The following is a 26,012-nucleotide window of genomic DNA, read 5'->3' as shown; positions in this document are numbered from 1 at the left end:
TTATTTTGGGTGTTGACAAACTACTGCTCCACATTTCAACCCACTAACTGGCAAAAATGCACAAACAAGCGGCTTTGCCAACCATTATGAAGCCATAACACGGAGAAGGTCTCCAACTCAATATATTAGAATGGCAGGGCGAATGACCACTGAGATTGACTAATGTGCAAAAATTGGAGGGTCTTGAGGTATTCTCACAAATCTACAGGTATTATGTAATTGTAGATGATTTTAAGTGCTCACATATGGATGGATTTCCCCCCTCAGAAAAGATCGATGACTATCAGTATGTGGTGTATATCTGCACTTAGTCATACACTGAATGTTTAAAATTTCAATCGTTTCTCATTAACCTCTGAAAACAAAGAAAATATTGATAGCGTCATCATTTACAGTCACAATATGAAAATTAATGCGCAATAATTATCAGACAGATAAATTTCAAAATGATTTCATAAACTATGATAATGTAAAGAATTATAAATAATTATCAAAGAAGCCAAAATGAATTAGTTGTCATTTATCGGTATCAATATCAGTATTGTGAAGCAGGAAGTGATCAGTATTGGTATTGAAAAAAATATGCATCCCAATCAAAATATTAGTGTGCTTGCTAAAAAAAAAAAAAAAAAGTGTTATCCTTTTATGCGTGTGTAAATTAAAATCAATGAAATGTCTAATGTATGTTTAGTATAAAACGATTATGGCTTCTAAGCAATTGATATATTGCTCTTCAATTACGTTTAACGATTTCAATCTTTATAAGGAATAATGTAAATAATGTAAAAATATTTCATTGTAGCTCTAATGTTGTACCTGAAGAAATCTTTTTAAAAATCTGAGCTTTTCATTCCAAAATTATAGCATGATTAATCATTGTTTGATCATCTAAGTGTTAATTGTTTAGAATTGATGTATGTAATAACGACTGACAATATCTAATTGATTTAAAGATGTTTCAAATCAAACACGTTGCTTGCTGTTGATCAAACAGATGCACAATTTGTTACCCTCCTTTTCCAGACACATTTATTCTGAACGAATGTCTCACTTCTAAAGGGAGAATCAATGTGGAGCTCTGGGGGGAAAAAACACCACAACTAATCCAATCCATCACTCACACAACCAGCTCACAAGTCCACACGCATACAAAGTAATTCTCAGATCTGTGGCCAATTTTGCGAGTACGGATCTAATTCTAGATTTCACTCTAATCAAAAAAGATGTAATTAATTAATCAGATAATTCCCTGCCACGCATGGCGGGACACACATCTGCTGAGCTGTGCGGCTGCTCCATCAACAGCGCAGGAATCCAGGAACGTCTTTTAAAGGGGGAGGGTGAAAAAAAAAAGATCCACGTTGCCCCAGAGATCACCTCCCTCGGCGTGCTAGAACGTGTGTGTCGGAGGACCGTGAACGTGTGAGGCTGTTTGAGGTAATGCCGACGGCGGGCAAACATAAACTGTGCCACTTCATCTGAAAACAATGGGGGACAGGACAGCGAGTGTGTTCTCATCCACGTCCCCATTGTCTGCCCACCTCTTTGGCTCCTCCTGCGAGCGTGGAGCATAAGCGGGGTGAAAGAGGCAGGGGAGGGGAGAGCAAAAGGGGTTGGGGGGAGTAGCAGAGGGGGCAACGGGGGTCTGCCTGTGTTCTTTCTCTTCTGTCTGTGTGCGAATGCACAGACGGTTCACTAGTAATTTGATGTGTGTCCCCGGGGACATTTGATGGATTAAAGCTAAGCAGCTCCATTTCGCAGCACCACCTGATCTTCCACTGCCTGTGCCCCATATAAAGGCTGGCGTGATTGCTGATCTCAGCTAGTCTGACAGAGTCTCTCTCTCCCTCCTCTGCGCCTGTCTCCTTCTCTTCTCCTCCTCCTCACTGGTCCTTTAAGCCGGCCGCATCACAGGAGCTATCCAGTGCTGAACGGGCTCACTTTTATTTATTTATTTATTTGTCACTTTTCCGGGGGAAACTGGGGGAGCCAGTGTGCGCCGGGCAGCGTTACCGTCAACGTCTTTTGCTTTCCATTTTTGTCGGAATCATCTCATGTTCATCGCGAGGATTACCATCGAGCTAGCTGTGCCCGTGCGCTCCCTCCGAAGCTTTTTCTTTTGGCTCATGCCTTTTCCGCCACACTGTGTTATCATCCACTGAAACATGCCCCGCTCATTTTTGGTGAAGAAGATCAAACTTGATGATTTCTCTTCATCCAACGCGGCTGCCAACAATCACCATCAGCATCTGGACGACTCGTTGACTTTCGCACGCTCCATCACAGACTCGGTGACCAGCCTCGGCGTTCGTCTGAGCGAGAATGGTGAGTTGACGTTCCTTCGGTCTGCTCTGCTCCTGACGTGGTCCGGGAAGCGTCGATTGCCGGTAGCATCTTCCTTTGTTTTTAGGCACGGAGTAAGATCGTCATCCAAATAACATGTTATGTGTAAATTAACGGTTCGCCAGTATTTGCATCAATATCCTGAATAATCCTCCCTGAGACCCCACCCCCACCCTGCTTCCAGACTTTTTTTTTTTTTTTTGACTCCAAGTGAAGGACAGACACAATTCAGGTCACAGCCACGGATCAGCTTATGTAAATAGGGAACAAAACGTGTGTCTAATCACTTGTGTGCTTGGATGACTGCAACAGTCCGCTGCAGGCGGAACACCGAACGAAAACTGGGCACAAGATTATTTGATTCGGCCATCGTGTGAGCTAATAGATTGATGAACGTGAGAGACGAGTACATTTGTCCTTAGCTGTTATTGTCCTTGAGTTCTCATCATGGTCCAATCCTCCCTTGCCCCCCTCTTCCCCTCCAAATGGAGCATGCACAGTCTCCCCACCCCCATCGCTCCGCTACATCTTTCTCTTCCTTCCGGGCATTTGAAAACTAGCAGGGGTTAGAGTTTCAGGCATGTAGGCCCGTAGCTGCCGCCAGAGACATCAACACGCTGTAAAGTGTGGCTAGGAGGGAAGTGGAGAGCGATGGGAAGGAGAAAAATAGCAGAGCAAAATGCTTTGGGCAACAACGACGTCAATCACGTGACCTGGTTTGCACAGTAAACACGAAGAAAGGCGCATGGCCGCACTGTGGCCAATGCTTGGTTCGGACAGCCAGAGCTGCACTTCGTGGCGCCCGGAGCGACCTTCGCTCTCAGCGGTCTGCTGTAAGCTTACCGCTTCCATTTTGCGGGCCTGTTCAGAAGACCATATGTGTGTCTTTGTTATCATTTGTTAGGATAGCTTCAGAGCGAGGGAGGCATCACAGCCCACAGCTTAAGACTGTCGTAATGCCCACCTGTTATTCAACCGGCTACTGATAATATCAGGGAATTTTTGATGGATCATTGTTAAGAGGTGGTTGAGCAACCTGTTTTTTTCTTCTTTTTTTCTACAAACACTTTACTGGTTGGATACAGACACATCCATCAACAACCTCCTTCCATAACCCACTTAAACAACACATTAATAAAATTAACTACGTAAAGTACTGACAGCTGTGTTTGCCAGAAAATTACCCAGAAAAAAACAAGAAAAAAAAAAACGTGAAAAAACACATCAAAACAGTGAACGTTTTTTTTTAGACTGAAAATCTTGGAAGAAAACAATTACCAGCACTTCTTTTTTTGTGATCTGTTATCCATAAGTAACCGGTCTTGGTGGTGGTACCTTCACTCCTTTTCTTATTCTCTCTTTTTTCACTCCCGAATTTAAAATCCACAAAGTTACCTCGGCAGCCGAACGTGCTGACTACCGAGTTATTGCTTGGAGAAGATGCTGTGCATATAGGTTAGCCCTGAGAATTTAAAAGAGCGTTCCAGCAGCTTAAATTGCAACGGGTCGGTAGTCAGCACGCTCACCTGGTGATGATGCGGGTGCAAACCTGGGTTGGAAAAGGGGGAAATGAGAGAGGGAGTGCAGTGATTTCATCAGACCTGTTACACAATCATACTTCTTAAAGTCATTTGCTGTTAAAAAAAAAACTGTTAAAATGTTGTTCATTTGTCAATTTGACAAACAATTTAGGCTAGTTACATTTTATTTAGTTTTTTTAATGATACAATTCTGTGAATCAAAGCTGTCAGTATTTTACCATAAGCTGAACTTTTTTTTAAACTACAGAATGTTGAATCTACACAAAGAGGAACAGATTAATGACCAGCAAGCATCAAGCATCAGCATTTCTGCTGTGCCAGGAGATTTTCTCCCTCCATTGTGGAGACATTTGACTTGAGTGTCTGTCGACAACAAAGAGGGCTGGCTGAGAGGGTCCATTAATTACATGCTTGCTTTGCATCTGAGGAATGAGTCTAGCAAGGCTGTAAAGGCTGATAGAGCCAGCACGGGTCCTAAAGGAGGAGCTCCACGCCTGACCTTCAGTCATTGAAACGGAGTAAACAACTCTGATAACGGAAACTAATACCTCCCATCAAACGAGGGCCGTTAAGTCATTTGCATTGTAATGTGGAACACTGCCTTGACTTGGTGTCTCATACTAAAGCAGCAGAATTTTTCAATCCAAATGATAATGACAAATATTTATTGGACATTGTTCCATTTTGATTTGCAGATAATCATCATTTTGTGGGTCAACTCTCACAGTGTAGCAATAAGAGCATCCACAGGCCTTGCATTTGTGGTATCATGGTTGCAGCTATTTGGACAGAAAATCCTTAGCAATGGAGACATTGTCCACCAAGAGCACTTGATGGGATTATTGAGTGCTTTCTTGAAGACACTTGAGTGTGCTGCTTGCATTAGACAGGTGACCCTCTTCACACAGGAACGAATGTCTCACATTGTCAGTGCGCAAGCAAACTATCTTTGTGTTCCATTGATCCCTCTTCCTGATTTGTCGGTCTTCTCACAACAATTGCACTATGTTACACGAGGTGGCCTATTGATTAGTTCAAAACTTTGAATTCCATTAAAAAGCCATCAATAGCCAATTTCCACTGTGGGATATTTAGACCGTTTCTCAGGAAAGAAACTCCATCTTCTTCCTAACGGACCAAAAAAGGTATATTTTAGCAGAAGGTAAAATGAATTTGGGATGTTCCCGAGAGTCCCAGCATGAGAATGTATTGAACTTGTTTTTTGGATGCATTTTAGTTTGCCAGTAAGCCTTTTGAGCTTGTTGGCACTAGGCTGCTTCAGGGAGGAAATGAGCGAGTTGAACGATGCCAACAAAAATCTCTCTGCATTCAGGCGCTGGAACATCTTATGCTGCTCTGCTGCGTCATTTTTAACCCCTTTTAACCCCGAGGAAGACTTGACCCTCCTTTGATAGGGGGTCAATCCAGTCCACTACAATCATAAAACATTGTTTAGCTAATATGTATTTGAATACTGTGAGCAACAGTTGTACACATGAAATGTATCTATATAAGGTGTTATCTCCTCCTTTAACCCTTTATGAGCAAGTTACTATTGATGAAAAAATAAGATGGCATTAATAACGAATAGTTTTTTTTTTTAAATCCCTTTTTGTTTTTTATAAAATATAATAATTAAGAAACATGTAAATGAATTAAGATAACAATTAGTTTTGTCGTTTTATTTAATCTATTTAGAAATAAATGAAAAAGAGCATATTTGCTATTAACTCATTGTGTGCCATTGACAACAATAGATGTCTAATTCATTTAATTTGAGAGGACTGCCTCTGAATGTTCATTTTTCAGTGACATTGACGGCGCTAGATGTCCCAATCCATTTTGACTGGTTGGGCTGGCAGCAGCGATCATTCGCTTTCAGCCTCTCCAAGTCGGAATGGATTGGACGTCCAGCCCTGTCAGTGGCAGCCAATGAGTTCAAGGAGTGCCCTCTAAATGGTTAAATATTTAAAGGAACAGAAAACAACTTTACCAAGTACAACCCAGCAGAAAGAATCTCATAAGAATTTCATTAAGTAAATTTAAAGAATACTAGTAGTGGGTAGTAACACGTTACTCTTACTCCATTACATTTACTGGAGTACCCTTTTGATAAAAATGTACTTTTAAGAGTAATTTTATCATGCCATACTTTATACATTTACTTGAGTTGATGTGTGAACAAGTGCTACTCTTAATCTGCTACTTTGGGCTACACTAGAGTTGTTACTTTTTTTTCTCTCTTTATTCTACATTATTTTGTCCATGGATGCCCACACTGGTTCTATAAGTTTCACCAATGAGATGAATAGATGAATAGCAACAATACACATGGCTTCATAATAATAATAAGACCAACCAATAGTCACAAGCTTGCAGTCACAAGCTACCCGCTATGTCCTATGACAGAGGTGGGCAAACTATTCAACAAAGGGTCGGAGTGGGTGCGGGTTTTCATTGCAACCCATCAACAGGACACCTTTTCACCAATCTGGTGTCTTGCGAGTGCAATCAGTTGATTGCAATCAGGTGCTTCTTGTTTCCTCGGACCCCTCGTTGGTTAAACTGCCTGTGCTGGATCAGTTGTAACAAAGATCAGGACCCACTGAAGCCTTGAAGACTGGTTTGTCCACTCCTGTCCTACGCTCACGCTGGCGTGATCAATCACGTGGCGTCTTTGAAGCGCCGTAAAAAATAAACTTTAACATAGAGGACTGCTGTCAACTTTAAGGAAAGTGTGAATTTCAAGCTCTCCTCCAGCTTTCATTTAATGCCGATAGAGCACTGAAAACCGGAGATATGATTGTTTTAACAAGATGGTAGAAAATGTTCATCTGTACATGAGTGCAAACTAAAGGACACTGTTGCTCTTGGGACAACTGATGTTTCTCTATTTTTCCAGTGGAATTCGATGATTTTGGTGTATTTTATGGTCTAATATGGTAATGTCATAGTGTAATTATATCAGTTCATATAAATGGCTACGTGCTGAGAAAGAATACAACAAGCAAGATACCCAGTGCATATTAAACATTCTTACATGGTATATAGAGACAAAATAAAAAGTAAAAAAAAAAAAAAAAATTTAATTGGCATGAAAAAAGAGCCAGAAATAGGCTCAGGACCCGAGTTAAGGGTTTAAAAGCATTTGGAAAATGGCAGTGGGAACTAAAATTGAACACCCTTGGCCTTATATACAAAGCATGATTTGCTTAGACACTGTGCTAAAGAGCAGCTACATAATGCGGTTTCTTCTGTGTGCGCCAAAATAAGCAGACATTTCAAAAAACATGAATTTGTTGTTCATCAACGTGTTAAAATGTTCATAATTAAATTCTAGAATTTATAAAACATAAATTAGACGTAAGCAGTTACGCAGTCCTTGAGTATCCTTTTCACGGAACACTTTTATATTCATACTTGAGTACATTTTTTGGATGACTATTTTTACTCATATTACATAGCATTGCGTCGCATTACATAGCATGAAATATTATTTTGAAGTAAAGCTACTCTTGCTTGAGTAGATTTTTTGGCTACTCTACCCACCTCTGAGAAAACACAATGTAGTTTGTCTGGTGAGTAACAGTGAAGAAAAACATAAATAAAAGCCAGTATGACGGTGCGTAGGTTCGAAGCTCAGCCTAACCTAAAAAATGAAAATGAAGTGGCTAACCTAGTGTGGGTGGACATTTTATCGATGCTGGCACTATTTTTGTCAATCAAATGTGAGTATCCCAGATTGCCCGATTGGGGTAGGAACCTCAGGGTACCTCACAATACGATACAATTCGCGATGGAAGGCTCACGATAACAATTATCTCATGATATCACGATACATCAATTATTGGTACATGTGTCAGAAATCAATCTACGATACAACTACTAAAAAGAAGAGCAAAATATTTCAAAATGCGTAATGAAATTCTATTTATTGATTCCTTTTTTCTTTTTTTAAACAGTGCACCTTTTCTGTGCAACGTTGCTGTAAGACATAAATCTTCTGCTCAGCATTTTCCTCAACTGACAGCGGTAAAAAAAAAAAAAATAAATAAATAACAAATAAGTTTAAGTCTAAAAATACAAATATCTTCATAAATTATGTCAAAAACAAAGCTCAGGGTTAATATGAAAAATAGCTTCAGATTTTGGCTCACTAACTTAGGCTGATGGCGCTTCAAGTGGCTGTACATATTCGTTGTATTTATACTGTACCTTATTTTTGTTAGACAGTTCTTGCATAAAGCAGAGTCCTTGTCAGTGTAGTTCCTTCCTTATGAGTGAAAAATCCAAAGTGTATCCAAACGTGTGATTAGTCCGCTTGTAATGCCTTTTTTAACTTTTGTTTCTTATCGTAATTCTCCCTCAACTGTTGTTTTTCAACCCAAGTTGATATCTTCTTCTCTAGACAAATTCTGCGCAGTTCACCTTCAACACCACTTGAAGCGCCCCTAGCGGACTGCCAAGGAATTGCTCAACAAACAAACTAATTAGCAGTTTACAGCATCCATAGTATGGCCACCACACGTCCAATTAAAGTATTAATACTTGGCGGGAGCCTATCGATAACCTATCAGGTTGCAAAATATCACGATATATTGTCATATCGAGGTATCGTCACACTTTTTTTGCCCACCCATTCTCATATGTCATTGCTACCCATTATAACATCCACATGTGCTCGTGTCTATCACAGTGTATGTGCGTGAGTATAACTGATGTTGTAAACAACACTTTCCATTTCTGTTGCATGTTCAAAAATTATTTGAACAATTGTTACAAATCTTTGAACTTCTCAATTTGCAAATGTATCCCTTTCATGCCCTAACCATGATAACCTAAATCGGGATTCTTTTCTCAACTATTTTTATAACTCCATAGGCATGATCAGAAATAATAAGCAAAAGTTCCACTGCCGTAACCACTTTTCCTGAAAGGGTTACAGTGGGGCAAATAAGTATTTAGTAAACCACCAATTGTGCAAGTTCTCCTACTTGAAAAGATTAGAGAGGCCTGTAATTGTCAACATGGGTAAACCTCAACCATGAGGGACATAATGTGTAAAAAAACAGAAAATCATATTGTTTGATTTTTAAAGAATTTATTTCCAAATTAGAGTGGAAAATAAGTATTTGGTCACCTACAAACAAGCAAGATTTCTGGCTGTCAACGAGGTATAACTTGTTCTAACGAGGTCTAATGAGGCTCCACTCGTTACCTGTATTAATGGCACCTATTTTAACTCATTATCGGTATAAAAGACACATGTCCACAAGGTCTGTCAGTCACACTTCAAACTCCACTATGGCCAAGACCAAAGAGCTGTTGAAGGACACCAGAGACAAAATTGTAGACCTGCACCACTTGGTCACAACGCTTGGTGTATAGAAATCAACTGTGGGAGCAATTATTAGAAAATGGAAGACATACAAGACCACTGATAATCTCCCTCGATCTGGGGCTCCATGCAAGATCTCACCCCGTGGCATCAAAACAAGACCGGTGAACAAAAATCCCAGAACCACACGGAGGCACCTAGTGAATGACCTACAGAGAGCTGGGACCACAGTAACAAAGGCTACTATCAGTAACGCAATGCGCCGCCAGGGACTCAAATCCTGCACAGGCTCGTCTGCGGTTTGCTAGAGAGCATTTGGATGATCCAGAAGAGGACTGGGAGAATGTGTTATGGTCAAATGAAACCATAATAGAACTTTTTGGTAGAAACACAGGTTCTCGTGTTTGGAGGAGAAAGAATACTGAATTGCATCCGAAAAACACCATACCCACTGTGAAGCATGGGGGTGGAAACATCATGCTTTGGGGCTGTTTTTCTGCAATGGGACCAGGACGACTGATCTGTGTAAAGGAAAGAATGAATGGAGCCATGTATCGAGAGATTTTGAGTGAAAATCTCCTTCCATCAGCAAGAAGATTGAAGATGAGACGTGGCTGGGTCTTGCAGCATGACAATGATCCCAAACACACAGCCAGGGCAACAAAGGAGTGGCTTTGCAAGAAGCATTTCAAGGTCCTGGATTGGCCTAGCCAGTCTCCAGATCTCACCCCCACTGAAAATCTGTGGAGGGAGTTGAAAGTCCGTGTTGCCCACCGACAGCCCCAAAACATCACTGCTCTAGAGGAGATCTGCATGGAGGAATGGGCCAAAATACCAGCAACAGTGTGTGTAAAGCTTGTGAAGAGTTACAGAAAATGTTTGGCCTCCATTATTGCTAACAAAGGGTACATAACAAAGTATTGAGATGAACTTTTGGTATTGACCAAATACTTATTTTCCACCATGATTTGCAAATAAATTCTTTAAAAATCAAACAATGTTATTTTCTGTTTTTTTCCCCACATTCTGTCTCTCATGGTTGAGGTTTACCCATCTTGACAATTACAGGCCTCTCTGATATTTTCAAGTGGGAGAACTTTCACGATTAGTGGTCGACTAAATACTTATTTGCCCCACTTTAAGGTATTCTCTGCCCTCATTGATGATAGCCATCCAAAACATTTGAACTGGGAGGGATGGCAATGATCATTCACTGCCAGCTCCCAAATCAGTGGGACCCATTGAGGTAATGGCCATATTCTAGGCTGCGCTTGTGTCAGAAGAATCCTTCACTGATCACACACGAGCTCGTGCCAGGCAAGATAACGTGAAGTCAGGTCAAATCACCTCCATGTAAAAAGACCGCACCTTCAACTAAAGGGGGATTTTTAATAAGGGATCATCAGTGGGAGGTTGCCAGCTTCCTCGATGCAGCTGAGCTCATCAGGTTTTCCTGCATGACTGCACTATTATGTGTACAACCTGTGGGATCCGGAAGAAATGCAATTATCTCCGTGCGGCTCGTTCGCTATTTCATCCAACATGATAATCACATAATCAGCGGCATGTCACTGTGTCCTCATCCATCACGAATGCTGGCCAACTGTGTTTGCGTGTGTCTCTCTACTCAGGCTACATCCAGGATTACATCACGCCATCTGTATACCGGGGGGAGAAGAAGATGGAGCACAAGCTGGTTTCGGACCCACTGTACACCCACGTGAGCAGCGGCGGCGAGTACTGCGACCCCGACCTGAAGCACCCCGACAGCCCCCAATCAGGCATGACGGCCAGCGGTTTCTACAGCGGTGAGTCGGAGGCCTTGGACGAGGGTTACACCATGGATGCCTTCTTCATCTCCGACGGGCGCTCGAGAAGGAAGGGCGACGGCGAGGGTCGCGAGGGTGGCTCGAGGAGCAGCAGCGTCAACGCCGGTCTGCAGGAGAGCGGCGTCGCTGGATCCGCTCGCCATACCTGCAACGAGTGCGGCAAGACCTACGCCACCTCTTCCAACCTGAGCAGACACAAGCAGACGCACCGTAGCCTGGACAGCAAGATGGCCCGCAAGTGTCCCACCTGCAGTAAAGTCTATGTGTCCATGCCGGCCTTGGCCATGCACATCCTCACCCACGACCTCAAGCACAAGTGCGACGTGTGCAGCAAGGCTTTCAGCCGCCCCTGGCTCCTCCAAGGTCACATGCGGTCCCACACGGGGGAGAAGCCCTTCGCTTGCGCCCACTGTGGCAAAGCCTTCGCTGACCGCTCAAACCTCCGCGCCCACATGCAAACACACTCTGCCTTCAAGCACTACAGATGCAAGCGCTGCAATAAGACCTTCGCTCTCAAGTCCTACCTGAACAAGCACTATGAGTCGGCTTGCTTCAAGGGCTCCGCAGACGAAGACGACTCGGCATCAGACAACTGACGCTGCTGAAAGACGCAGAATTTCCAAGCTCGCCACTACCCGACCCCTGTCCACTCCGCCCTCCATGCCTTTTTTCTTCCCTTTTTTAGAAAGCAATATTTTCACTGAGATTATGAAGAAGCTCTAATGACAACGGCAAAGACAATTTCAGAAGATGCTGGAACCCACCCCCCTGCACAGTAGCTAATCATCCACAGACAAATACAATCAACAACCTTCCCCAAATAGCAACTGTAGGTAGTTGTACACATAAGCAACATGTGCTCACACCGAACACATGCAAACACACACCACGCATACACACACTCAATTATATATGAGGCCTGGCATGTGAATTTTTATCAATGACTATACTAATATCAATAGTAATAATATTTAGATTCCCGATATTTTATAGCAAATAGTAATGATAAAAATTAACAAAAAAATACATAAAAAGGACAGTGTTCGTTGGAGGGGTTTTTTTTTAGAGACAAAATGACCTCTTGTATTTTTATGCTGCTTTTTATTTGCTAAGAATTGAATTCTTTTGCAACTGCCAACTTTTTATGAAAATGTGAACTATAACAGTATTTGCAAAAAAAAAAAAAAAAAGGGGAGATCATTTTAAAAAGGTCATAAGACCACCCCTTTTTCCACACCAATGTTATTTTTCTATTTGATTTTTCTAAAATTATTTTTTGTGCTCGATATCCCTTGATCAAAAGGTATCTTTGTAACTGTGGGTATTCCAGACACTTTTAAGACACCATTCGCCATTACAGGCCACAAAATGTTTGGATTCTGTCTGAGCTGCCCTGTTCAAATGTGCAGCAGTAGGCCTGTGTAACAGGTCTCTGTCATTTTGGGGTGTCCTGTGTCTATAGCAAAGAAAACACTCGTTCTTCCTCCAAGTCGGTGGCGAGCGAGCGTCAGCTGCCGTTTCGGTGCACCGTCTTTCCGAGAACGAGCGCCCCTCACGTGATGTTTGAGGGTCTCCTCGTCCGCCAGTGTGACCGCGGGCTGACGCTTTACACACTCGCGCACCCTCAGTTACAAAGCGACTCTTTTATATGTCGCTCGAAGCTCCGTCCATTGTTTCGCTGCATCTAATTATCATGTAAATACTTTATTTATCTATTTATTATTTATTTTGGAGGGTATTTATTGAGGACTCGATTGCTATTTATTAATTTATTATTTATAATTTCGAATAATGAACATTCATTGAACTTGTAAGATGCTGCTGCTCTTCAAAGAAAATGTTTATATGCATGAAAACTGTAGAGAGTCCATCGGACTTAGTTTTTAAAGAGGAACAATGTACAGCATTACAGCAATGCAGAGCTACTTTAGTCTTTTCTTTCGTGGCAATAACCTTCCTGACATATGTACCAATCACCTGTTTTTCACTCAATTTAGGGCAATAAAAAGAAACAGTGACAATTAATTAAAAGGCCAAATATTCTCCAACTATTCTCCAACTCTAAAAGTCAGACGCTCCTCCTCAGGCCTACAGATTTTCGGAAAAAAACAACTCAGGCAATAACTAACTCCTTGACTCAGACATGATAGTTCATGTTGGATCAAATTAGAGTCAGGTAATGTCGGTGTGATTGTGTTACATCAAGGTTTCAAAGGTGCAAAAGCAATAATGATGCTGCTGCAGTGAGAGGCTGCTATTTTATACACTTCATCTTGGGTTATTGTCTCTGTTGGTTTACAGAGCAGCTGTGTAAGAAAGTGTCCACGTGAAATTAAAAAAAAACAAAAAACAACAGTGTAAGTAAATACGTCTTGGAAGTTCTGAGCTTGTTTGAAATACGCGGCATGCTTGAACGCACATCCCAGCCCCCCGTCATTTGTCCCCCTACTAACTCCCCCGCACCCCATCAACTATCTTCATCCTGACTGCCTCTAAACAGACCCGCGGAGGATGAGATGTGTTGAAGTGGGATTGACGGAGGGCGGCCGAGTGTGGGAGGATAACAGGTGTTTGCAGACAGACTGCAGATAGGGAGCGTAATTGAGTTGGTGAGCAACCTCCAAGGGGAAGGTCAAGCACCAGCAGGCAAATGCACTGTCAGCTATTTGCATATTTGAAATGGATGAAACCAACGCAAGGCTAAAAACAGAAAAAAAGGAAGAAAAGAGGAGTTTCCGCTCTGTTTATCTGTCGACGGCTGTCTCAGCACTGCAGCTGAATCTCCGCGTGAGAGTATCCAACCACCTGTCTCCTATCTCCGCTTGGAAAAAACACCATTTGGCACGTCGCTGAATTATTGAACTTTGAACCGACGCACAAATCACTGCTTGCACTGCTTTCATATTGAACAGAGCGGGAAAGATAAAATGTTTTTTGGAAAGGTGCTGACTGCAATTTAATATGGAGGATAAAGGGATTGAGATGAGGAAAAAAAACATCATATGTGGATGTGTAGCAGGCTGAACGCGTTTTCATCTTAAAATGGCAGCAGATCGCATCACAAACACTAATTACTGAGGAGGCGGCTTGACATATCCAAATTGAGACCCAGAGCAGCATTGTTCCTCTTTGACATATTTGTACATAAAATTGTAAATACATCACAGCAATAATATGCATGTAGACATTTAATTGCCCTTTTCTATCCACGCTGTCTCATTTTTTTGCTATTTATTTATGAAAAAACAAAAACAGGTACCAATTCCAATCCGGGTGGCCACGTGAATCAGGGAGTGTCTTGGTTTCCAGACTATTTGTAAGACAAGGCAACAACACTTCAGTGTATTCTCAAAGAATTGATCATGCTTTCTTTCTTTCTTTCTTTTTTTTTTTTTTTTACGTGCCCAGCTTGGCTGTGCAAAGAGAAGTGCCAAATAAATATGATTTCCATAACAAAAGCCTTCAACATATGGTTGGCTGCTTGAAACCTTCCATATGGCCCTCAAAGGAAAAAAAAAACAGATTAAAATTTTCCACTTTCTTGCTCTCTCTCTCTCTCTCTCTCTCTCTCTCTCTCTCTCTCTCTCTCTCTCTCTCCTCCCTCCTCTCTCTCTCTCTGAGTATGAAGAAACTTAAGCCATGATTGCTGAGCGGGTGTTTTGGTTTCTCTTGTTCTGCTACAATTTATGACGACAACAATAGCAATGAAAACGTTAATAAAAACAATAGCACAAGCAACCTGCAAGTCTGATCTTATTTCTTTTGAATATGACCCCCTCCCCCCCCAAACACACACACTTGTTTCATAACCCTTTATAAGGCATTCATTTAACTCATTGGCTGCCATTGATGGAATTATCATCATCATTATAATTGTAATTTTAAGGCAATGAGCCAAATACCATGAAACTAAAAAAAAAGGAAATCTCATCAACTGCTGGATATACGAAGGAGATTCTATATCACCACAGCTGTTCTTCACAACATCAAGCTGTACGCTAAGAATGAGTGAGAAATTGACTAACTGATCCGCACAACCCGGATCTACAGCAATGACATAGGGGTGTCATTCGGATTGATCAAGTGTGGCCGGATTGTTTAAAAGAGAAACAAGATGATCAGAACTGAAGGGGTTGACCAACTATATGGCAAAATGGAAGATATCTAAGACAAGTAGCTTGGTATCCCACAAGCTAATGGACACCATGAAGAGGACACAAGGAAGTCACTCACAGTAATACAGTGGGGCAAATAAGTATTTAGTCAACCACAAATTGTGCAAGTTCTCCTACTTAAAAAGATTAAAAAGGCCTGTAATTGTCAACATGGGTAAACCTCAACCATGAGAGACAGAATGTGGAAAAAAAAAAACCTGAAAATCACATTGTTTGATTTTTAAAGAATTTATTTCCAAATTAGAGTGGAAAATAAGTAATTGGTCACCTACAAACAAGCAAGACTTCTGGCTGTCAAAGAGGTCTAACTTCTTCTAACGAAGTCTAACGAGTCTTAACTCGTTACCTGTATTAATGGCGCCTGTTTTAACTCATTATCAGTATATAAGACACCTGTCCACAACCTCAGTCAGTCACACTCCAAACTCCACTAAGGCCAAGACCAAAGAGCTGTCGAAGGACACCAGAGACAAAATTGTAGACCTGCACCAGGCTGGGAAGACTGAACCTGAAAAAGGTAAAACGCTTGGTTTAAAGAAATCAACTGTGGGAGCAATTATTAAAAAATGGAAGACATACATGACCACTGATAATCTCCCTCGATCTGGGGCTCCATGCAACATCTCACCCCGTGGCGTCAAAATGATAACAAGAACGGTGAGCAAAAATCCCAGAACTACATGGGGGGACCTAGTGAATTACCTACAGAGAGCTGGGACCACAGTAACAAAAGCTACTATCAATAACACAATGCGCCGCCAGGGACTCAAATCCTGCACTGCCAGACGTGTCCCCCTGCTGAAGCCAGTATACGTTCAGGCCCGTTTGCTGTTCGCTAGAGAGCATTTGGATGTTCCAGAAGAGGACTGGGAGAATGTGTTATGGTCAGATGAAACCAAAATAGACCTTTTTGGTCGAAACACAGGTTCTCTTGTTTGGAGGAGAAAGAATACTGAATTGCATCCGAAGAACACCATACCCACTGTGAAGCATGGGGGTGGAAACATCATGCTTTTGGGCTGTTTTTCTTCAAAGGGACCATCACGACTGATCTGTGTAAAGGAAAGAATGAATGGGGCCATGTATTGAGAGTTTTTGAGTGAAAATCTCCTTCCATCAGCAAGGGCATTGAAGATGAGACGTGGCTGAGTCTTTCAGCATGACAATGACCCCGAACACACAGCCAGGGCAACAAAGGAGTGACTTCATAAGAAGAATTTCAAGGTCCTGGAGTGGCCTAGCCAGTCTCCAGATCTCAACCCCATAGAAAATCTGTGGAGGGAGTTGAAAGTCCGTGTTGCCCAACGACAGCCCCAAAACATCACTGCTCTAGAGGAGATCTGCATGGAGGAATGAGCCAAAATACTAGCAACAATGTGTAAAAAGCTTGTGAAGAGTTACAGAAAACGTTTGGCCTCCGTTATTGCCAACAAAGGGTACATAATAAAGTATTGAGATGAACTTTTGATATTGACCAAATACTTATTTTCCCCCATGATTTGCAAATAAAGAGACCCATGAGAAGAGAAGAAGCAGACAACCTAGAGGGACAAGCCCCTACATTGAATGTACCACAAGTAAGTTGAAATAGTGGCTGACATTTAAAAAAAAAAAAATCCTACCAGTGGCTGGAGCATGCTGGACTGACAGACAGCACAGATGCTCCAAGATGAGTGATGGTGATAGATGTGGCAATTCAAGCTGATGCCACCATTAGGAAGATGGAACACAAGAAGGTGGAGTAGTACCAAGGGCTGAAAGAGCAGATGGAGCAAATTTGGGAGATGAAGGTTAGGGTGGTTCCCATGGTAGTGATGGCACTCGGAGCAGTAACCCCCAAACTGGAAGAGTGGGTTCAGCAGATTACGGGAACAATATCTGAAGCCTCAGTCCAAAAGAGTGCAGCCCTAGGAACAGTGAAGGCACTGTGCAAAAACCTCAAACACCCACGCTTCTGGTAGAAGCCCGGAGCTCGATAGTGACACAAATATCCCCCCACAAGTTTGAGAAGGATGTATTTTTTGCTGTTTGATTTATGTACATATATAAGTAATATATAGAATTAGTTCCAGGAAGGTGGAACACTCTCCACTCCTCATTCATGGAGTAGAGAAGGAACGTGTGCACAGCATCAAGTTACTAGGCGTCTACTTTACGTCCAACCTCACTTGGTCTGTGCACACAAAAACTAGACTCTCGCTCTCAGCTTCTGTCAAACTTCTACCGCAATAGAAAGTATCCTCTGTCTGAGCGCAACAGTGCGATATGGAATCTTCACTGCACGAGACAGAAAGGACTTTGCATGGGTGGTAAAGACAGCACAGAGGAGTGTGAGGAGTCCCCTCCCACACCCAGACACTGTGTATGACAGCCAGGTCCAGAGTGGGGCCAGTCGTATCGCAACAGACCCCACCCTATACATGAATTGTCTGTGCCTCTCCTGTCTGGTAAGACATGCAGATGCATCAAAGCTTGCATCACCAGAGTGAAACACAGCTTCTTCCTCAGGGCTGTAAAATTCATCACCCCACCACCTCTCACAGCTATTCCTCCCCATAGACTGTACTTGAATTCCTCCACTGCACGTTAATATTTATCTCATTCGCACTGCAGTAAATATGTGCAATATTCTGTCCAGTTTGTCCATTGAATATAAATATGTGCAATAGCCATGATGGCCTTTCGTTTCTCTTGCACTGTTACCAAGGGCGTAGGTTTGGTCTGAACATTGGTAGGGACGATATAACAGCATAACCTGTATGTACACTTTTTGCTTAGGAAGGGACATTATTAACCCAAACAGATTGGGTGAACGGGGGTCAGGGCAACATTTCTCATGAATATGAACCTAACTAATTGATAGGCCAAATGATCAATGCAAAATAAATCTGTTATGACTTATACTAACTTACATGTGTATTGGTTGAGGTGATACACCGTTTAATTCAACCCTTTGTTTTCCAAAACTTCTAAACTACTTTATCAGCAAATTCAACATACACAATAAATACAAACTTATTAATAATTAATTAATGCAAAAAAATAAACATTTGTATTTAGACCACTCAACATTGTCTGTCTAAATTAATAAATATAACTGAAAAAAATTCATAACGTTAACAGCAGAAAACACATACAGGACATTTCTCTTTAAGCAGCTTCCCACTCGAGTTTTGCAGGTTAGCATGTTCACACAGTTTAATGTTGTGCTAACTCTGATGCAGGTCGGACTTTCAGTAGCAAAATTAGTGATGTTTCCCATGTCCACAACACTGACGTCTTTTACATTCCTTACAGTAGCTGCTGCTGGCCGAAAAAAACTTCTAATATCCCTCCTCTTCAAAGGGGTTGGAGGAGGTGGCATGTTGTCGACATGTTTTATTTTTGTTGGGGCTATGTGGGTGTGCATGTGTATGTATGTGTGTGTGTGTGGGGGGGGCATGGCACCAGCCAATCCAACGTGCATATGAGGTTAAATAAAATTATAACGGTCCGGCACATTCAGCAAGTGAAAAGGGGTAAATGTAAGTCTAAAAAAATAATGTAAATATATCACTTAATAATAGTAGGGTCAATTCTATCCTTAAAACATAACAAAAGACAATCTAAATTACTTACATAACTGAACTCATTATGCAATACAAATAAGCTTGCCTGAAAGTTGGTGGTGACAATTTGAGGATCCTGAAAAGTTGGTATAGTGTTATGTCCCTACCGTCCCTATGCAGACCTACGCCCTTGACTGTTACATTGTAAGACCTTACTTGCACTGTTATACTTTACTAAATACGACAACGTGTGGTATATTATATGCACTTTGTTCCTTTTATGTATAGAATTTTTATTTTTACAATGTGCAGTGATGTCAGTAATCTGTATACTTTCTTTCAGTAACGAGCAATATAACGCATTCTTTTTTCCTAACCAGTAATCTGATTAAAGTTAGTTTCCTTAGTGTCTGTGCGTTATTATTTTGTGATTGCTTCATAATGTATGTAGAATCAAGAATACTGTAGTCATGTACAAAGAGCATTTTGAATAGAAAATGTTGCTCTTGAGTTTGGGAGTAATATCACATGTTACGTTTTCTCAGTGGAGGACAAAAAAAAAAAAAAAAAACGGGTCACGTGTATTACCATGCTGTGTGAGTCCTGAGAGTCTGCGGCCATGACGACATAGCCTAGCTACCTTGTCAGGATGCGAACAATGAAAGAGTAGGAGAGATACCACACAAACGGCTGCATTTCAATGTGAAGAATGGATCAACTTGTGCGGACGTCCATAAGACCAGTTTAAGGCCAGCAAGGTGAAGCCATTCACATTTCATATGCAGTTAACATTTTGTTGGGGGCCTTTAGAGGACGAAGAGGTAAGCCATTTTGATACTTTTACCTACTTTTAAGCGTGACGTTTTGCCGTGCTGCTTCTGTCTGACAATGAATGACCTGAAAAAAATTAAAATGTTACCTGACTGCCACTGTTACCTTTTCTGTTGTACAAAAACAACTCTAGTAAGGGGGGAGTGTAAATAAATTATAGAATTAATATTTGTCATTAATAAAAAAATTATAAGTTTTCGTTGGCTGTCACCAATAGCATTTGCGATCGCTACACAAAAATACCAATGTAAATTGCCCCCAAGAATGGTCAGAGACGTAAGACAACCAGATGATATAATATATAAGAAAGACAGGGCATATGGTGGTAAAGGACAGATTGTTGTAACAGAAGAATGTCACTGTCAGTAGCGTAAGAAAAAGGTGTCGATAAAAAACTAAGGCTAAGCTTAGGTCGGCTCGGCTCTTCACTCAAGCCATCTCTTTAACTAAACATTTGTATGTTCTTCCATATCTTCACCAGTGAATTTGGCACCAGGGACATCATTTTCGGACAGAATTGGTAGGTGTAGCTCAGTAAACATCTTGTTTGTACACTATTTCCATTCATTTACTTTTGGGGACCAATGGGAGGTTGACCTGCCTAGCCACAATTTCTTAACGTCATGAATATTAATGAGCAAAAGGGATGTCTTGCTTGTGGAACGCAAGAACAGTCTTTTAAGAATTCTTAGTCAACATTAAATCAGCACGTAAATATGACTGTCATGTGCCTTCAGCTGGCATTTCCTCTGTCATTGTTTGAGCAGTTTTAAGAGCTTTATTGTCAGTTTCCTTGAAATGTCCACACTACAAGGCACAAAAATGCCAACAAGCTATTGTTGAGAGTAGGTAGCAAGTCAGGCCTGATAACCCTGTAAATAAGAGCTCCTGAGTTGTCTGCAGTATGAAAAATCCCAGCATCTGTTTTAAGCTTTCCCTTGCTCATTAAATTTTTAATGGAACATTGATTTTATGCGGCAACGACTCTTTCTGAGTGACTCCAAAGCTGTTGAAAAATATAGCAACAAAATAAAAAAGAATCATGACAGGAGACGGGAATTATTCCGGGGCTTTTCTTATTTGGGTGTCAGGGAATGTACAACAATTTGCTTGTGTCCTTGAGTGTCCTCCAGGAACTCTGCTGCAGTGTAACGAGACAGCAGACCGAGCTCTGACAAAAGACGTGGCACTCCGTGTTTGAAATGTGAGGCTGCTCAACTGAAGGCAAACAGATATCATTGATAAATACACCTTTTTTTTTTTTGGCTCTCCAAGTCAAAATACTGTGTTTAAATATTTATTAGAATGCAGAAACAACAGCAAGTTGCCAATTTCAACGGTTGAAACTTCACCCTGCCACATGTGGCGCAGTATCAGGTTTTATGACTGAAGTAAATTACTGCCATCATTACATAGCGACAGACTGTAAAATAGGGACTGCTGGAATGCAATTACATCACATTTGTGTGAGCAAAGTGCTCCTGCACAGAAGATGCAATAAGCTCATCGGCGCTATGACACAGGCGTAGAGGCCGCGGTCCCTTGAACACATCAACAAAGACCGCCGCCTGCTGCCGCCCACGAGCTGAGCATATCTAGTCAATTATTGAGACCAACCTGCAAAATTGAGCATCCAATGCTCCCACTTCAAAGATATTGACCTGAGGACGACGTCATCGTTTGAGAGAAAATATGACAGGCTTCTGATGGCAGGAGTGGGGTCGCTGTAAGGTTATCCACAGCGAGAGTGTTCTCACATAACCTTGATACTTGATGCTGCCGTTTCCTCACTTAAAAGACAATAGATACTTATGATATACACCATCTAGGCACATTGTACTCAGACTAGAAGGGATGAAATCCATAGAGTGATAGCATAAAATATTCATGCTTCTATTTTGCATCGCAAAATATAAAATTATTTAAGAGCATGTCACCAGTTGTAAAAAGGTGTGCACACTTGTGCAACCACATTACCGCTGTTGGTCATTTTTTTATCGACTGTCTAATAGTCAGTGATCGATATGTAAATCATAAGGTGCAGGAACGTAAAGTACAATATGGCAGCGCATGGATGACGAGACGGGCACAGGTCCCGGAATGCACACAGAAAATGGTGCTGAAAACAACACGCAAATGCCCAATGGCGTACTGCAAGCAACACGTCACTTCCGCTCATTAATATTCATGACATTAGCTACTGTTGCTAAGTAGGGACAAGCCACCGTTTGTCCCTAATAGGAAATTAATGGAAATCGTGTACGAAGGAGATGTTTCCAGAGCTAAACCTACCAATTCTCTCCGAAAATTATGTGCCTGGTGCCAAATTGACTGGCAAAGATGTGGAAGAACATAAAAATGTTCAGTTAAAGAGATGGCTTTAGTGCCGAAGGCTGAAAAAGACGAAAAAAAAAACGAGCCGACCTAAGCATAGCTTTAGCTTTTTTAATCGATGCGACTGACAGTGACATTCTCCTGTTCCAACAAGCTATCCTTTACTATCAGCCCTGTCTTTCTTATATATCCTCTGGTTGTCCTACGTCTCTTACCGTTCTTGGGGGTAATTTAGTTAGCTTTGTGTAGCGATCGCAAATGCTACTCAGTGACAGCCAATGAGCACTTTTAATTTTTTCATTGATAACACATCTTAATCCTATAATTTATTTACACTTCCCCCTTACTAAAGTTAAATTTTTTTTATTATATATAACAGAAACGGTAACAGTGGCAGTCAGATACCATTGTAATTCTTTTCAGGTCATTCATTGTCAGACAGAAGCAGTACGGCACAACGTTGCGCTAAAAAAATAAGTTAAAAATATAAAAATGGCTTACCTTTTTGTCCTCTGAAAGACCGTGCCAATTTAACATAATGTTTACTGCATATGAAAGTGAATGGATTCGCCGAGCTGGTGTTAAAGTCCGCGCAAGTTGATTCGGTTTTCACATTTTTTTCCTCTCGAGTTTTTGGTTTCAGGAAACATATGAAGAAAACATCCTTCATGTGTCGTAACGTCTAGAGTCGTTTCTACAAGTTCCAAAAAAGCAATGCGTGATCGGCATGTTCGTTTTTGAAAGATTACCGGAGAAAAGTAGCACTAATTACGTTCTGTCTGCGCGAGGGCGGGTCTATAATGTCCCACTTCGACTTTACTTCAGCTTTACGATGCGACGTCACGGTCTAAAAATAGCCTGTGTGCGGTACGCCATTGCCATGCTGTGGGACTTGCAAGCCTGAATTTCAGATAATATTTATGGTATAAATGTTATGACAACAATTTAAAACTATACTCTGCACAGCAAGGGCAATTGCCCACATAACCACTGGTAGGACTTACAGTACACACTCAGCAAATAGCTTCTCAACAGGTCTAACTTGTAAAACAAAACAAAAAAAATCTGAGGTTACAATAAATAACACAAATCTCCCATTATTATTATTTATTACAATAACGGGTGGATTTGAGGAATCTCTATGATTGGTCAGTTGCCGTGTATTAATCACGATATAACATGGCTAGATGATTTATACATGGCTAGGGCCTCATCACCAAATGTATCACTACACTATTCTTGCCTTGAGTCTGTGGTTTACAAAAATTTTTACCCGTTAATTTATTATAGTTCTATAATAATTTATTCCAAAAACACATTTGTAATTATAGTATAGGCCCAGCCGCCCATGTAAGCAAATACATTGAAAATAATTCAAAACGGCGTCGCCTACTTTAATGCATTCACCTTGAACTGAGCTGCTGTCCAAAAAGTTGTGCATTCCATCCCTGACCTGTCGGTGGATGTTCCACATTCTTCTCCACCCAGTGCGCTCTCATCTCCTTCTGAATATCCTGTAAGCGAGATGATGTCGACACTAAATCCAACTGTCTTTTTGGCATGTTGAAATACGGTTTGATACTGGCTGCTTGCTCTCCAGGTGCCGCAAATTTCCAAAGCTTTTTTTTTTTTTTTTTTTTTTTTTTTAATGTCAGGAGCCTAATTTGTTAGTCCAGCTTTTCAGTGCATCAACAAATCTCCGACTCTTTAAAATGACGTTAACTTTTTATAAACAACATTATTACCGGCATCCCCAAGGGGCCGCTGTCCCTTTCAGTGTGACCGGCATTGCCAATTTGGTGTAAAAGAAGAAGTGGGTGAGTTTAAGGCGGAGAGAAGGACCGAAAAGGAGAGTTGTGCGAGGGCGCGTTGTTGACTTTCTGACTGTCCCCCGCTGTTTTTTGTTTAGTTAATAAAAGTCTCCATGTAACAGCCATCTGAGGCGTCTCTGTGTTTTTATACACTACACCACCTCCCCGAAGGAAGAACCGGACGTAGGAGCGACGACAAACGACCCATGGAAATCGCCGGTCCACATATTATTATTTTCTATACATGAGAGGTGCCGGATCAGCCCAAATAAGTCCCGGAACACTGGGAGGCCAAAATCAAGAGGTGGCGGATCTTGTTCCGGCAGGATCTGGCACAAATTAACCCCTGCTAATAGTTCATTAAAACATTTAATTCAAATTTATGGCAGAAAAAGGATTGGTCTCACTATTAATAACACAAAAACTTGGCCAGGATGTTTAGATTGCTAATATATACAGCAATGCCTTGATATCAATAATATAGTGATATTTAAAGGTTTCTGAATATTATCATTATATGCCTCAGTATAAAATAATGTGCCAATGTGAAAATTATACCAATAATCACAAAACCCAAGTGACCATATCACACATTACTAACTGACTACCCCACATAATCAATGCTGCGTTTGAACATTTAAGGATTTATGAGCTTCCAGAAAAATGCATATATGGGGTCAAGAAAACTAACATGAACTGCAGGACGACATTTCTAAGGCACCTTGCATAGTCTAGACTAATTTCAATTATTAATTCTGACCTTTTTAAATAAATAATGTATAGAACCAGAGCATCAAATCAATACACTGATTTTTGTACAGATAGTTGTGTGATTAAAAAAATACAAAAAAATTCAGACTCAAGTAGTTAAAGCTAACAAAAGTGACAATCTTTTTGGACGACTTAAATGAATTTATTGAGGGCTCTCAAATGGTTGCATCAAATTGTTCACTTGCAACTTGCGGCATCAACTTCTTCCTAGAGGAGACAACGAGAAGCATGCCATTCATGCAATTAGACGACTGCCATAACTTTACTTAACATTCTTAAATGAGCACCAATTTTTTAAATTCAACTTTATTTATATAGCTCTTTACAAAAACCCGAGAGGTCAGGGATATGGTATCATTCTCAAGCACAATGAAGTAACAATTTTACCTTTAAATGATTTGAGAAAGCGATATAATTTATGCATGACTTAATATAAACTTGTCTTTGTCTTGAAATGGGACTTTATTTTCAAGCAGTTTTTGATGAAGCTCGTCATCTAATGAAAGTGTGAAAGAGCATTAAAAAAATTAAAGAAGCTGCTGCCTCTGAGTGTTTTGTTCTTTCGCACACTTGTAGTCTTCCCAAGCGCTAAAGCTGCGTTCAGACCGGACGCCTTTTTTCCTTGTCGCGCGATAAATTCTCACGCAAAGTCAATGTAATTGTACGTTGACGAGCGACAGACGGCCTCGCGACTGTTGATACACCAGATGCTACACAATGTCACCGGTTCGAACAGATAGGCTGCATCCTGCGATGTCGCGCGGTCAAATTTTGCGTCGCAGAGAAGATGGTCAAATTGATCTTTGTTCGACAGATTTCAACGATGACAAGGAAGCAGCCAATCACATATGATTTACCATTCATGTGACATTAATATTACAAGAGAATAGTCATATTATGAGATTAAATTGATATTATAAGATTACTGAAGTAATATAGCAATAATTCGTAATATTACAAGATTAAAGTAGTAATATTACAATAATTGGTAATATTACGAGATTAAAGCACAAATATTACATTAATTTTATGTTGTCAAATGAACGGTTTAAAACCATATTATGAGATTAAAGTTGTTTTGTTACTTATTTCAACATACGTGAAACGAACGTTGTTTGGCTTCGCGGGCTGAGACTTTTACCGACGTAAGGTTTTTATGAACACAAAACTACTTTTGGTGTAATATAAGAAGATTCAAGTACTCTTAGGAGGAAAAAACTTTATTAGAATTATGAGAATAAAGTTGTTATATAATTTATATTTAGGTTATGTTAGGTCCTCTTCCCCTTCCTTCTGAGACCTGCCCACCTCCGGCAGGTGTGCATGTTTTTATTGATTGCAGGTTGGACGACAGATGGGTGGAGTGGCCACAGGTGCTGGCAATGCCAATCAACCATCCATAAAAGCCAGTGGATGCCGCCACCTCGTCGCCCGATCAACTCGTCTGCTTCACACGTCAGTTGTATCTCGCTCACTTTATGATATCTTTGA

General features: G+C 41.0%; 1 protein-coding gene and 1 long non-coding RNA gene across 2 annotated transcripts in view; one reads left to right on the top strand and one right to left on the bottom strand.

The window, feature by feature from the left end:
* LOC130912309 (uncharacterized) overlaps nucleotides 1–8,253 on the bottom strand; it is a 31,389-nt gene extending 23,136 nt beyond the window's left edge. The window contains exon 1 of the long non-coding RNA XR_009062594.1: nucleotides 8,100–8,253. This is a non-coding gene — a long non-coding RNA (uncharacterized LOC130912309). The remainder of the gene's footprint in view (nucleotides 1–8,099) is intronic.
* On the top strand, nucleotides 1,658–14,789 carry scrt2 (scratch family zinc finger 2). The gene is made up of 2 exons (XM_057830274.1): nucleotides 1,658–2,325; nucleotides 10,854–14,789. Exons 1-2 carry the CDS (start codon nucleotides 2,166–2,168, stop codon nucleotides 11,645–11,647), a joined length of 954 nt encoding a protein of 317 aa, XP_057686257.1. The 5' UTR covers nucleotides 1,658–2,165; the 3' UTR covers nucleotides 11,648–14,789.
* The last annotated feature ends 11,223 nt before the right edge of the window (nucleotides 14,790–26,012 follow it).

This window comes from Corythoichthys intestinalis, chromosome 2 (genome assembly GCF_030265065.1).
Source record: "Corythoichthys intestinalis isolate RoL2023-P3 chromosome 2, ASM3026506v1, whole genome shotgun sequence".
Taxonomy (NCBI): domain Eukaryota; kingdom Metazoa; phylum Chordata; class Actinopteri; order Syngnathiformes; family Syngnathidae; genus Corythoichthys; species Corythoichthys intestinalis.
This window is presented reverse-complemented; position numbering and strand designations above follow the sequence as displayed.